Here is a 13,724-nt window from a genome sequence, read left to right as displayed (position 1 = left end):
CCTCTGTGGCAGAGAGTTCCAGAGATTCACCACTCTCTTTGTGAAAAAGTTTCTTCTCATCTCGGTCCTAAAGGATTTCCCCCTTATCCTTAAGCTGTGACCCCTTATCTTTCTATTGCATCTGGCGGCTTATCATGCTAGAGCTCCTTCACGGGGCCCCTCTTATCTGCTCCACTAGAGAAAGCCTGTCTGAGAGAAGTACTAAGCCACAAGATCTAGTCTCAGTATCTCAGTAAGCAATGCAATAGCAAATAGCTCTTTCATGCCTTGTGATTCATTTTGGCCAAAAACTTCACACAAAACAATTAGATCACCACGACACAAAATTTACACATCAAAATAAATTCCACAATAAAATAAATTCCACAATACCCCTCCACAAAACTCAGAGTATTTTAGATCGACAAAAGTTAACAATGATTTCAATAGTAAATCTGAAGAATCTGAGTATCGCTTTAAGTGAAACCACTGGCAGCAGAATCCTTATCAGCAAAAGAATGCTTTTATCAGAAAAATGTGGTATCCTCCATAATACAAATTTTAAAACAAAATCATACAAACTTAAACAAAAACATTCAATAAAACACTTTGACCACAGAATTTAGAGCTGAACTTTTTTGATCGCAGTCCTGAAATACCATAGAGACCCCTTCCCACCTCAGCGCTGGTTTTGAAGTAATATGTCAATTTTTACTTCAGCCCGAAACCCCTTCCCAACCTTTTACACAGTACAGGCTCTCAAAGTAATTTATCAACTTATCCTGATTTTCTACCTTGAAGCTGAATTTTAAAGTAATTTGTCAAATTATTACTTCATCCCGAAACTTATTTCCAATTACCTCAACACTGAAATGTTCCCTCAGCTGAACCCCTCTATCAATATAACCGACCCAATATCAGTATTCTATGGACTACTAACCTCAGTCTCTTCGGGACGCCTCTCTTGGTTCTTGGTTTCTTGGTCCTCCAAAATATTCCAAATGAAATTTAAACTGGAGGTGGTGAAGGGAGGGCTTAAGGGAGGGTTGGGGATGAGTTGGGTTGGGGATGAGTTGAGTTGGGGATGAGTTGAGTTGAGTTGGGGATGAGTTGGGTTGGGGGTGAGTTGGGTTGGGGGTGAGTTGAGTTGAGTTGGAGATAAGTTGGGTTGGGGATGAGTTGAGGTTGGGTTGGGTTGGGGATGAGTTGAGGTTGGGTTGAGTCGAGGTTCGGTTGGGTTGGGTTGGGGATGAGTTGGGTTGGGTTGGGGATGAGTTGGGTTGGGGATGAGTTGAGTTGAGTTGGAGATGAGTTGGGTTGGGGATGAGTTGAGTTTAGTTGGAGATGAGTTGGGTTGGGGATGAGTTGAGTTTAGTTGGAGATGAGTTGGGTTGGGGATGAGTTGGGTTGGGTTGGGGATGAGTTGGGTTGGGGATGAGTTGGGTTGGGGATGAGTTGGGTTGGGTTGGGGTTGGGTTGGAGATGAGTTGGGTTGGGTTGGGGATGATTTTGGTTGGGTTGGGGTTGGGTTAGGTTGGGGATGAGTTGGGTTGGGATGGGTTGGGCTGGGGATGAGTTGGGTTGGGCTGGGGATGAGTTGGGCTGGGGATGAGTTGGGTTGGGGTTGGGTTGGGTTGGGTTGGGGATGAGTTGAGGTTGGGTTGGGTTGGGGATGGGTTGGGTTGGGGATGAGTTGGGTTGGGTTGGGGTTGGGTTGGGTTGGGGATGAGTTGGGTTGGGGATGAGTTGGGTTGGGTTGGGGTTGGGTTGGGGTTGGGTTGGGTTGGGGTTGAGTTGGGTTGGGGTTGGGTTGGTTTGGGTTTGGGTTGGGGTTGAGTTGGGTTGGGGTTGGGTTGGGTTGGGGTTGAGTTGGGTTGGGGTTGAGTTGGGTTGGGCTGGGGATGAGTTGAGTTGGGGATGAGTTGGGGAAGGCCAGCGAATTGCCGAGTAGTTGCATCAGCGAATCGGAGGAAAACCGATGGAGTAAGATCACTCATTGGGGGCCCAAATCCTAGATTCCCTGAACCGACAACTCAACCCTTTTACCGCAAACCTGCGAGGGTCTCCTCTGAGACCCCAGACGACAGCCCCCAAATGATTACATTACATTCCGATACCAAAAATGGAGACTTTACGTTTGTCTCTTAGCAACTAAATGTTGTGCCAGAAAGTTTCATGGAACTAAGTGGAGTAACTATAAACATTTCTTTTCCAGAGGCTGACGAGTTTGATCTTAGTGACGCCCTTGATGATGATTCCGATGTTCCAACAGGTGTGTATTATTCCGTCTTAAGTTCAAAAGTTCAACGAGAAAAATTAGGCCATTCGGCCCATCAAGTAGACTCTGCCATTCAATCATGGGTGATCAATCGTTCCCTCTCAACCCCATTCTCCTGCCTTCTCCCCATAGCCCCTGACACCCATACTGGTCAAGAACCTGTCATTCTCTTACTTGGCCTCCACAGCCATCCATAGCTGAATGGATTCCACAGATTCACTGACGAAACAAATTCCTCCTCATGATAATTCCGGTATTTATATCCCTTAGTCCGTTCAGTGAAAACACCGACTAGAATATCTTAAATTATCCTTTATTTCACCATGGTGACCAGGTTTCTCTGTACTGCCCTGGGAAGCTCTCCCAGTGGATCACGGAGAAACACATGTGCTCAAACAAAGGAATTAGCATATATATATATATATATATGGTTGATACAGTGGGAGGTAACTTACAAAGGGTGGTGATTGTAGATCAGTAACTACAGTATAACATGGTTATATAGATGTGGACAATCTTTCTACCCAATTACAATCATACACAGCATAATACATCTTAGCCAATTACAATAGCATTAAACATCACATAAAACTCACATTTTCCAGGAAAAATTGTCACAGCTGGGATAATGAAACTTAACTCAATTATGTAAAAACAAAGAAATTAAAGCTTAACTCAGAATACTTAAACCTTAGTCCTAAAGTATCTCCAATTCTACATATTCTCACTCATCTCCTCTCTAAAGTTAGACCCTTTAATTCTGAGGCTGTGGCCTCTGGTCCTAGACTCTCCCACTAGTGGAAACATCCTCTCCACATCCACTCTATCCAGGTCTTTCACTTGTCGGTAAGTTTCAATGAGGTCCTCCCTCCTCATCCGTCTAAACTCATTTGAATAATCTCGTTGCACAATAATATTCTCCTGAGAGAAAGGAAATCAATGCAATGTTTCTATGCAGCATAACATGAGGCAATTCTGCCCACAAAGTCCAGACCCTGTCCTATGACTCTGTCGATTAATGCTTCTTAAAAGTATACCCAGTCCGACTTGGCCTCCACGATCTTCCAGTTGTCAAACATTTTAACTCCTCGTCCCATTCCCACACTGACCTTTCTGTCCGAGGCCTCCTCCACTGTCAGAGTGAGGCCCAACATAAATTGGAGGAGCAGCACATCATATTTCGCTTGGGCAGCTTGCAACCCAGCAGTATGAATATTGATTTCTCAAATTTCAAGTAACCCTGGCATTCCCTCCCTCTCTGCCCCTCCCCCCAAACCAGTCATCTTGCCAGTTTCACTGTTTGTATCTCTTCGTTATCACCTCCTCCACAGCCAACAATGGACCATTGTGGGCTCCTCGGCCATCGGTGCCAACAATGGACCATTGTGGGCTCCTCGGCCATCGGTGCCGGCTCTGACCTGTTCTGTACCTTTATCCCTCTAGTTTCCCTTTCCCCAGACTTGAAACGTCACCCATTCCTTTTTCTCCTGAGATGCTGCCTGATCAGCTAAGTTACTCCAACACTTTGTATTTAGCTCCGTTGTAAACCAGCATTTGCGGTTCCTTCCTACCCATCATGTATCCATGTCTTCCACAGATGTGGCCTGACCTGCTGAGTTGCTCCAGCACTTTGTGGGTTTTTTTTTTGTAAACCAGCGTCTGCAGTTTCTTGTGTCTAAAATCATGATGTCCTTGGAAGTTCCATGACGGCACTTACAGCGCCGGAGACACGGGTTCGATCCCGACTACGGGTGCTGTCTGCACGGAGTTTGTACGTTCTCCCCCAAAACCCGCGTGGGTTTTCTCTGAGATCTTCAGTTTCCTCCCACACTCCAAATCCGTACAGACTTGTAGGTTAAATAGCCTTGGTATAAATGTAAACTGTCCTTCGTGTCTGTAGGGTAGTGTTAATGTGCGGGGATCGCGGGTCGGCATGGACTCGGTGGGCCGAAGGGCCTGTTTCCGCTTTGTATCTCTGAAACTAAAACTAAAAAGTAAATCTTTAGTCGATGCATTGGATAACTGTTGCCGCTTCAAATATAACAAGAGAGTTAGATAGAGCTCTTAAAGATAGCGGAGTCAGGGGATATGGGGAGAAGGCAGGAACGGGGTACTGATTGTGGATGTTAAGCCATGATTACATTGAATGGCGGTGCTGGCTCGAAGGGCTAAATGGCCTACTCCTGCACCTATTATCTATTGTCCATTGTCTATTGTCCATAACAATGTTGTTTTTTGTAAACCAGCATCTGGAGTTCCTTGTATCTAAAATCGTGATGTTCCTGGAAGTTCCATTGACTGTATACCATTTTCTTTTCAGACGATGGAGAGGGTTTTGACCTTGGTGACGCTCTGAGAGATGACCATGTTGCATCCAGGGGTACGTATCAATATCCTGTGGCTTTAGTGATGGCGTTTTGTATCCAAGTCTTGTTTCAGAATGGAGGGAACAATTCCGTACATTGCTGGTTGTCAGAGAGGACATCCGACCTCTCAGAGACAGGCACAAAATGCTGGAGTAACTCAGCGGGTCAGGCAGCATCTCTGGAGAAAAAGAACAGGTGACGTTCTGGGTTGAGACGCTTCTTCACACTGAGAATCAGGGGAGAGGGAGACAGAGATAAGGAAGATTAAGGAGTGAACATGAGACATCAAAGGGGATGGGGTTAAAGGAGAATGTAGAATAGCTCATTGTTAACTAGGGGAAGGTGACAAGGAAGGAAACAGAGTTCAAATGTAACCAGGGAGTTGCGGAGGGAACGGTCTCTGCGGAAAGCAGAAAGGGGTGGAGATGGGAAGATGTGGCTAGTTGTGGGATCCCATTGGAGGTGGGGAAAATGTCGGAGGATTATGTGCGCTATACGACGGCTGATGGGGTGAAAGGTGAGGACGAGGGGGACTCTGTCCCTGGTGCGACAGGGGCGAGGGAGAGCAATGGCAGAGCTGCAGGATATTGAGGAGACCCTAATGGGGGGCTCATCAATGATGGAAGAGGGGAACCCCCATTCCCGAAAGAATGAGGACATCTCAGCACCTCATTTTTCACTTGGGCAGCTACCAATCCAGTGGTGTGAATATTGACTTCTCTAACTCCAAGTAACCCTTGCTTTCCCTCTCTCTCCACCCACCCGTCCTTGTTCTCTGACCAGTCTGACTGTCCCCTGATTAAATGTTATTTCTGTATGCTTCGTTGTCAACTTCCCTGAGCTAACAATGATCTATCCGACATGTTCCTTGATCCCCATCCCCTTTGATGTTTCTTGCTCACACCTTACCCTACCTCATCTCTGTCCCCTGACTCTCAGTCTGAAGAAGGGTCTCCATCCGAAACGTCACCCATTCTTCTATCGAGAGACGCAGCCTGTCCCGCTGAGTTACTACAGCATTTTGTGTCTATCTTCGGTGTAAACCAGCATCTGCAGTTCCTTTCTGTACCTCCCGTCTACCTCAATGGAGACATTACAGCTGTCTTTAATAGTTGTCAGAGGTTATGTGGAGAAGGCAGGAGAATGGGGATAGGAGGGAGAGATAGATCAGCCATGATTGAATGGCGGAGAAGACTTGATGGGCCGAATGGCTGAATTCTGCTCCTATGACTTAAGAACCTTATGAATAGGGGTGTGTGGAGGGGAGGGGGGTTTAGGGGAGGGATGGTGGGGGAGGGGATGGATGGGAGGAAAAAGAGAGAGGGGGGGAGGGGGGGAGGGGGGGGGGGGGAGGGGGAGGGGAGGGGGGAGGGGGAGGGGGGGAGGGGGGGAGGGGGAGGGGGGGGGAGGGAGGGGGGGGGAGGGGGGAGGGGGAGGGGGGGGAGGGGAGGGGAGGGGAGGGGGGGGAGGGGAGGGGTGGGGGGGGGGAGGGGGAGGGGGGAGGAGGGGGGGGGAGGGGGGGGAAGGGGGGGGAGGGAGGGGGGGGGGGAGGGGGGGGAGGGAGGGGGGGGGGGGGAGAGAGAGACTTTTTAATTCAACCCAAACAACCATTTGCAGGCAGTGCTTTTTTTACTTCAAACTAACTATATTTTCATTTTCAGACCAAATTAAGGGTACTCACAGTGCTGTAGACATTTGTTCAGTTATTCAGAGCTCAGAGACTAATTGACAGAGCTCCAGCTTGCAGAGACTAATTGAGGCACACCACTTCCTGGTTTTATAGTCCCTTCCCCTGCCTCCAGCGGGGGCAGCAGAGAGAATGGGGAATTTTGTAAAAACATTAATATCTCTGTCATATTTCATCGACGGGAAAAATCCTCAGCACACATACGGCGGAGGGGGGCTCTGAGCGAGGCTGCCTATTTCCTTCGCTCCATAGATGCTGCTGCACCCGCTGAGTTTCCCCAGCATTTTTGTGTACCTTCGATTTTCCAGCATCTGCAGTTCCTTCTTGAACACTCTTGGTAAAAGACCGTGTGCATTTACCCGAAGGTAGACACAAAATGTTGGAATAACTCAGCGGGTGAGGCAGCATCTCATTCCGAAACGTCGCCCATTCCTTCTCTCCATAGATGCTGCCTCACCCGCTGAGTTACATCCAGCATTTTGTGTCTACCTTTGATTTAAACCGGCATCTACAGTTCTCTCTTACACAGTGTGCATTCATCCTATCTGTTCCCCTCGTGGTTTCATACACAAGCTCGCTCTTTGGGTTTGTGACTTGGTTAAGCCACAATCTCCAGAACTGGCCGGCAGGTAAAGACCAGTTGTTGCAACGAGACTACCTTAAATTGGGAACCAAATTGGCCCTGGGGCCACTGTGTATAATTACGAGCTTCCGTTAGTGATGGTCAACATTTATCTTTCAGATGATAGTGTTGAATTTGATCTTAACGACGCTGTACAAGATGATGCCACCCAAGCCCGAGGTACGTGTCGGTGAGGAATATCTTTGTAATTAGGTTGTAATTTGCAATTCAATACTACAGTTTTAAGTAGTTGCCAAATCTCCAAGAAAGCAACTTAAAAATTTGATGGAGAGCTTACTCCATAAGGAAGGGGGGGGGGGGGGGGGGGGGACGTGCTTGCTTGTCAGCGACATGTGTTCCAGATAGATACTTGCTGTCAAAAGACCCCATTTAGCTCAGAAAAATTTTAACGACCAGGCCAGGTCAAATACAATACAAATACAATTTTAACGACCAGGCCAGGTCAGCGTCACATTTTTATAAATGGCTGTACGGTGATTCGAATATCACTGTACAGTAATTTGATGATCAGCCATGATCACTTTGAATGGCGGTACAGGCTCGAAGGGCCGAAAGGCCTATTCCTGCACCTATTTTCTATGTTTCTATGTTTCTATGTACACGTGACAATAAACTGTCCTTTGAACCTTTAAACTGATTCCTTTTCCAAATTTGGGAAGTAGGGAAGTGAAAGCACTGTGCAGTTTAAATATGTAGGAAGGAACTGCAGATGCTGGTTTACACTGAAGATAGACGCAGAATGCTGGAGTAACTCAGCGGGACAGGCAGCATCTCTGGAGGGAAGGAATGGGTGATGTTTCGGGTCGAGACCCTTCTTCAGTCAGGGGAGAGGGAACCTAGAGATATGGAAGGGTACAAATGGCATGTCATGTGTGAAAAGGACAGATTAAAGCAGAGGATGATCAAGGAAATGTACAAAACGTCACCCATTCCTTCTCTCCAGAGATGCTGCCTGTCCTGCTGAGTTACTCCAGTATTTTGTGTCTATCTTCGGTTTAAACCAGCATCTGCAGTTCCTTCCTACACAATGCTTTATTGTTGGCTGAGGGGAGGTTTAAATAGTTGCTCCAAGTCCTTATGGTGAAACCTTTGTTCCCCATCAGCCATGATCATGTTGAATGGTGGTGCAGGCTCGAAGGGCCGAATGGCCTACTGCTGCACCTATTTTCTATGTTTCTATGTTTTTGACATTAGATGCTGCCAAGAGCAAGTTTAGCTGGAACTGATCCAACCCATAGATTGCAGCTGCCCAATATTAGATATTAACTTTTAAAGTGAAATCTTTAACTAAGTCTCTTTGTAGATAAATGTCATTGGAGAAAGTTTTGGACTAATTTATTAATGTTTCCTTTCCAGACCCTGACGGATTTGATCTTGGGGACGCGCTCAATGACCATTCTGTTAAGAAAACAGGTGCGTGCAGGTTGGAGACAGTGGAGGAGGGTCAGGGCGGTGAGTACTTAAATCGGGCACGGGGCTTGTTTTCACAGAAGCCCGGGACCGTTGGAGACAGTGGAGGAGGGTCAGGGCTTTTACCAAAGTCTGTAACGTTCCACACTCCACAGGGAGGGTTTCTGGTGGAAGCCGCTGATTGGTGGAAGCAGACTAGAGGAAGCAGCTGATTAGGTGCAACCTCAGGTACAGTTTAAAGGGCAAGAGGGAGCAGCTGTTTGTGTCAGATACCTGCTGATTTCTCCCAGCAGTTTCTATTGTATTATACTGGTATCGGATCCAGGGTAAGGTGAGAGAATGACAGTCAGAGCAGTGTACTGTTCTGGATGTCAGATGTGGGAGGTCATGGTGGTGGATGGCCCTCCAGACGTCCACATCTGCACCAGGTGCAGAGAGATGGGGCTCCTAAGGGACCGTATTAGGTTCCTGGAGCAGCAGCTCGATGACCTCTGTCTGGTCAGGGAGAGTGACGAGGTCATAGAGGGAAGTTATAGGGAGGTGGTCACTCCAAAACCACAGGAGAGAGACATGTGGGTCACGCTAAGGAAGGGCAAGGGGCAGAGGCAGGAACGAGGGAGTACTCCAATGTCGGTACACCTTGCAAATAAGTACTCCTGTTTGAGTACGGATGAGGATGACAGCCTACCCGGGGGTAGCAACAGCGGACGGGCCTCCAGCACAGAGACCGGCCCTGTTGCTCCGAAAGGTAGGGAAAAAAAGAAGAGGGCAATAGTAATTGGGGACTCTATTGTTAGGGGGTCGGATAGGCGTTTCTGTGGACGCAGTCGGGAGACCAGGATGGTGGTCTGCCTCCCTGGTGCCAAGGTCTCGGACGTGTCTCAACGCATCCAAGATATCCTGAAATCAGAGGGAGAGGAGCCTGAGGTCGTGGTACATATTGGTACAAATGACATAGGTAAAAAAAGTGAAGAGGTCTTGAAGGGAGGATTTAGGGTGTTGGGAGGAGAGTTAAGGAAAAGGACCAAAAAGGTAACAATCTCAGGATTACTGCCTGTACCACGCAACAGTGAGAGTAGGAATGGAGCGAGGTGGAGGATAAATGCGTGGCTGAAAGACTGGTGCAGAAGGCAGGGATTCAAGTTTCTGGATCATTGGGACTTCTTTTGGGGAAGGTGGGACCTGTACAGAAAGGATGGGTTGCACTTGAACCCGAGGGGGACCAATATCCTGGCGGGGAGATTCGCAAAGGCTACTGGGGAGACTTTAAACTAGAATGGTTGGGGCGAGGGACTCAAATAGAGAAAGCTAGTAGACAGAATGGGAGGCAGGAAGCAGAAAAGGGAAGCACTCGGACACAAGAGGAGAAAGAAAAAAAAGGAAATAAACAGAGAAGAAGAGACGGGGGGTTTCTTAAATGTGTATATTTTAATGCTAGGAGCATTGTAAGAAAGGTGGTTGAGCTTAGAGTCTGGATAGACACCTGGAAGTATGATGTTGTGGCGATCAGTGAAACATGGTTGCAGGAGGGCTGTGATTGGAAACTAAATATTCCAGGATTTCGTTGCTTCAGGTGTGATAGAATTGGAGGGGCAAGAGGTGGAGGTGTTGCATTGCTAGTCAGGGAAGATATTACAGCAGTGCTTTGGCAGGATAGATTGGAGGGCTCATCTAGGGAGGCTATTTGGGTGGAACTGAGAAGTGGGAAAGGTGTAGCAACACTTATAGGGGTGTATTATAGACCGCCAAATGGGGAACGAGAATTGGAAGAGCAAATATGTAAGGAGATAGCAGATATTAGTAGTAAGCACAAGGTAGTGATTGTGGGAGATTTCAACTTTCCACACATAGACTGGGAAACACATTCTGTAAATGGGCTGGATGGTTTGGAGTTTGTAAAATGTGTGCAGGATAGTTTTTTTGCAGCAATACATAGAGGTACCTACTAGAGGAGGGGCAGTGCTGGACCTCCTGTTAGGAAATGAGACGGGACAGGTGGCGGAGGTATGCGTTGGGGAGCACTTCGGGTCCAGTGATCACAATACCATTAGTTTCAATATAATTATGCAGAAGGTCAGAACTGGACCTAGGGTTGAGATTTTTGATTGGAGAAAGGCTAACTTTGATGTGATGCGAGATGATTTAAAAGGAGTGGACTGGGACATTTTGTTTTATGGGAAAGATGTAGAAGAGAAATGGTGGATATTTAAAGGGGAAATTTTAAGAGTACAGAATCTTTATGTTCCTGTTCGGTTGAAAGGAAACAGTAAAAATTGGAAAGAGCCCTAGTTTTCAAGGGAAATTGGACATCTTGTTCGGAAAAAGAGGGAGATCTACAATAATTATAGGCAGCATGAAGTAAATGAGGTGCTTGTGGAGTATAAGGAATGTAAAAGAATCTTAAGAAAGAAATTAGAAAAGCTAAAAGAAGATATGAGGTTGCTTTGGCAAGTAAGGTGAAAGTAAATCCAAAGGGTTTCTACAGCTATATTAATAGCAAAAGGATAACGAGGGATAAAATTGGTCCATTGGAGAAACAGAGTGGGCAGCTATCTGCAGAGCCAAAAGAGATGGGGGAGATATTGAACAATTTCTTTTCTTCGGTATTCACCAAGGAGAAGGATATTGAATTATGTGAGGTAAGGGAAACGAGTAGAGTAGTTATGGATACTATGAGTTTCAAAGTAAAAGAAGTACTGACACTTTTGAAAAATATAAAAGTGGATAGGTCTCCAGGTCCTGACAGGATATTCCCTAGGACATTGAGGGAAGTTAGTGTAGAAATAGCCGGGGCTATGACAGAAATATTTCAAATGTCATTAGAAACGGGAATAGTCCCCGAGGATTGGCGTACTGCGCATGTTGTTCCATTGTTTAAAAAGGGTTCTAAGAGTAAACCTAGCAATTATAGACCTGTTAGTTTGACTTCAGTGGTGGGCAAATTAATGGAAAAGATACTTAAAGATAATATATATAAGCATCTGGATAAACAGGGTCTGATTAGGAACAGTCAACATGGATTTGTGCCTGGAAGGTCATGTTTGACTAATCTTCTTGAATTTTTTGAAGAGGTTACTAGGGAAATTGACGAGGGTAAAGCAGTGGATGTTGTCTATATGGACTTTAGTAAGGCCTTTGACAAGGTTCCTCATGGAAGGTTGGTTAAGAAGGTTAAACTGTTGGGTATAAATGCAGGAATAGCAAGATGGATTCAGCAGTGGCTGAATGGGAGAAGCCAGAGGGTAATGGTGGATGGCTGTTTGTCGGGTTGGAGGCAGGTGACTAGTGGGGTGCCTCAGGGATCTGTGTTGGGTCCTTTGTTGTTTGTCATGTACATCAATGATCTGGATGAAGGGGTGGTAAATTGGATTATTAAGTATGCAGATGATACCAAGATAGGGGGTGTTGTGGATAATGAAGAGGATTTCCAAAGTCTACAGAGTGATTTAGGCCATTTGGAAAAATGGGCTGAAAGATGGCAGATGGAGTTTAATGCTGATAAATGTGAGGTGTTACACCTTGGCAGGACAAATCAAAATAGGACGTACATGATAAATGGTAGGGAATTGAAGAATACAGTTGAACAGAGGGATCTGGGAATAACCGTGCATAGTTCCTTGAAGGTGGAATCTCATATAGATAGGGTGGTAAGGAAAGCTTTTGGTATGCTAGCCTTTATAAATCAGAGCATTGAGTATAGAAGCTGGGATGTAATGTTAAAATTGTACAAGGCATTGGTGAGACCAAATCTGGAGTATGGTGTACAATTTTGGTCGCCCAATTATAGGAAGGATGTCAACAAAATAGAGAGAGTACAGAGGAGATTTACTAGAATGTTGCCTGGGTTTCAACAACTAAGTTACAGAGATAGGTTGAATAAGTTAGGTCTTTATTCTCTGGAGCGCAGAAGGTTAAGGGGGGACTTGATAGAGGTCTTTAAAATGATGAGAGGGATAGACAGAGTTGATGTGATCAAGCTTTTCCCTTTGAGAATACGGAAGATTCAAACAAGAGGACATGACTTCAGAATTAAGGGACAGAAGTTTAGGGGTAACATGAGGGGGAACTTCTTTACTCAGAGAGCGGTAGCGGTGTGGAATGAGCTTCCAGTGGAAGTGGTGGCGGCAGGTTCGTTGGTATCATTTAAGAATAAATTGGATAGGCATATGGATGAGAAGGGAATGGAGGGTTATGGTATGAGTGCAGGCAGGTGGGACTAAGGGAAAAAAATTGTTCGGCGCGGACTTGTAGGGCCGAGATGGCCTGTTTCCGTGCTGTAATTGTTATATGGTGCTGTATTTTATATGAATAATATCGTGACCGCATTGTGGAACGAAGAACAATAACTAGACTAAGTGGGACCCGTTTGTAGATTAACCCTTATTAATTCATGCCATTTAATAACTGTAATGAGTGGAGTCAAACACATATCAGGATGCAACACATGTTTATTAAATGTACTTAAGGGCCTGTCCCACTCATGCGACCTTGGCTCGCAAATTACGCAACCTCGTGGTCGCTTGAGGCGTACGGGCACCGTATGGCCGCGCGGGGCCGGTCCCACTTAGAAGCGCGGAGTTGTGCAGGGCCGATCGCGACATCGCGCGGGGCTCCGAAATTCTGGCAGTGTCCGAAATCTTCACTCGCCAACAGCCTGTCGGCACGGAGGCGCATTGCGGTCGTACGCAGCGTCTTGATGTCGTATGCAGCCTCTTGATGGCGTACGCAGCGTCTTAACGGCGTACGCCTAACGTGTGGCGTTGCACGATGATATTACTGCGTGGCGTTGCGTGATGAAGTCACCGCCCGACGCCGTGTGACGCCCAAATTCAGCCGGCCCGCCTCCTGCCCAGCTGATTGGTAAGCATGACGCAAACGACGTCACACACGAACTTAGCGTGTACTTAGGGCATACTTCGCATGAACTCCGCTTCCGTTTGTTGGCGCCAAACGCACGCAATCGCATGCAAGTGGGACAGGCCCTTTACAGAATCAGTCTGCAGGACATTACAGTTCGTAGCAGCTACTCGTACTGAATGGGGCAGGCAAACCCTTGCTAATATAAAACGCAAGTTGGGCGGAGCAACTACTAACGAGCACTACCATTGGCTGGTAGGAAATAACCAATCTACATCTCCTGGAGGACAGCTGGGACCACTGCCTTGTGTCCCTTAACTAGAATCCCGTCCTGTAACACCAGTTCATAGAAACATAGAAACATAGAAAATAGGTGCAGGAGTAGGCCATTCGGCCCTTCGAGCCTGCACCGCCATTCAATATGATCATGGCTGATCATCCAACTCAGTATCCTGTACCTGTCTTCTCTCCATACCCCCTGATCCCTTTAGCCACAAGGGCCAC

General features: G+C 46.6%; 1 protein-coding gene across 7 annotated transcripts in view; it reads left to right on the top strand.

Moving 5' to 3' along the window:
- The window catches only part of LOC116974647 (CD99 antigen-like protein 2), a 51,163-nt gene that overhangs the window by 26,163 nt on the left and 11,276 nt on the right, over positions 1 to 13,724 (top strand). For 5 of the 7 annotated variants that reach the window (XM_033023348.1, XM_033023344.1, XM_033023347.1 and 2 more), the window contains 4 exons: positions 2,195 to 2,251; positions 4,578 to 4,637; positions 7,053 to 7,112; positions 8,310 to 8,366. In XM_033023348.1, the coding sequence (XP_032879239.1) occupies positions 2,195 to 2,251; positions 4,578 to 4,637; positions 7,053 to 7,112; positions 8,310 to 8,366 (234 nt within the window). The remainder of the gene's footprint in view (positions 1 to 2,194; positions 2,252 to 4,577; positions 4,638 to 7,052; positions 7,113 to 8,309; positions 8,367 to 13,724) is intronic. The other 2 variants (XM_033023349.1, XM_033023346.1) reach the window with 1 other exon arrangement.

The sequence above is a fragment of the Amblyraja radiata genome, chromosome 6, assembly GCF_010909765.2.
Source record: "Amblyraja radiata isolate CabotCenter1 chromosome 6, sAmbRad1.1.pri, whole genome shotgun sequence".
NCBI lineage: Eukaryota > Metazoa > Chordata > Chondrichthyes > Rajiformes > Rajidae > Amblyraja > Amblyraja radiata.
Note: the sequence above shows the minus strand (reverse complement) of the source record. Positions and strands in the feature narration are given on the sequence as shown.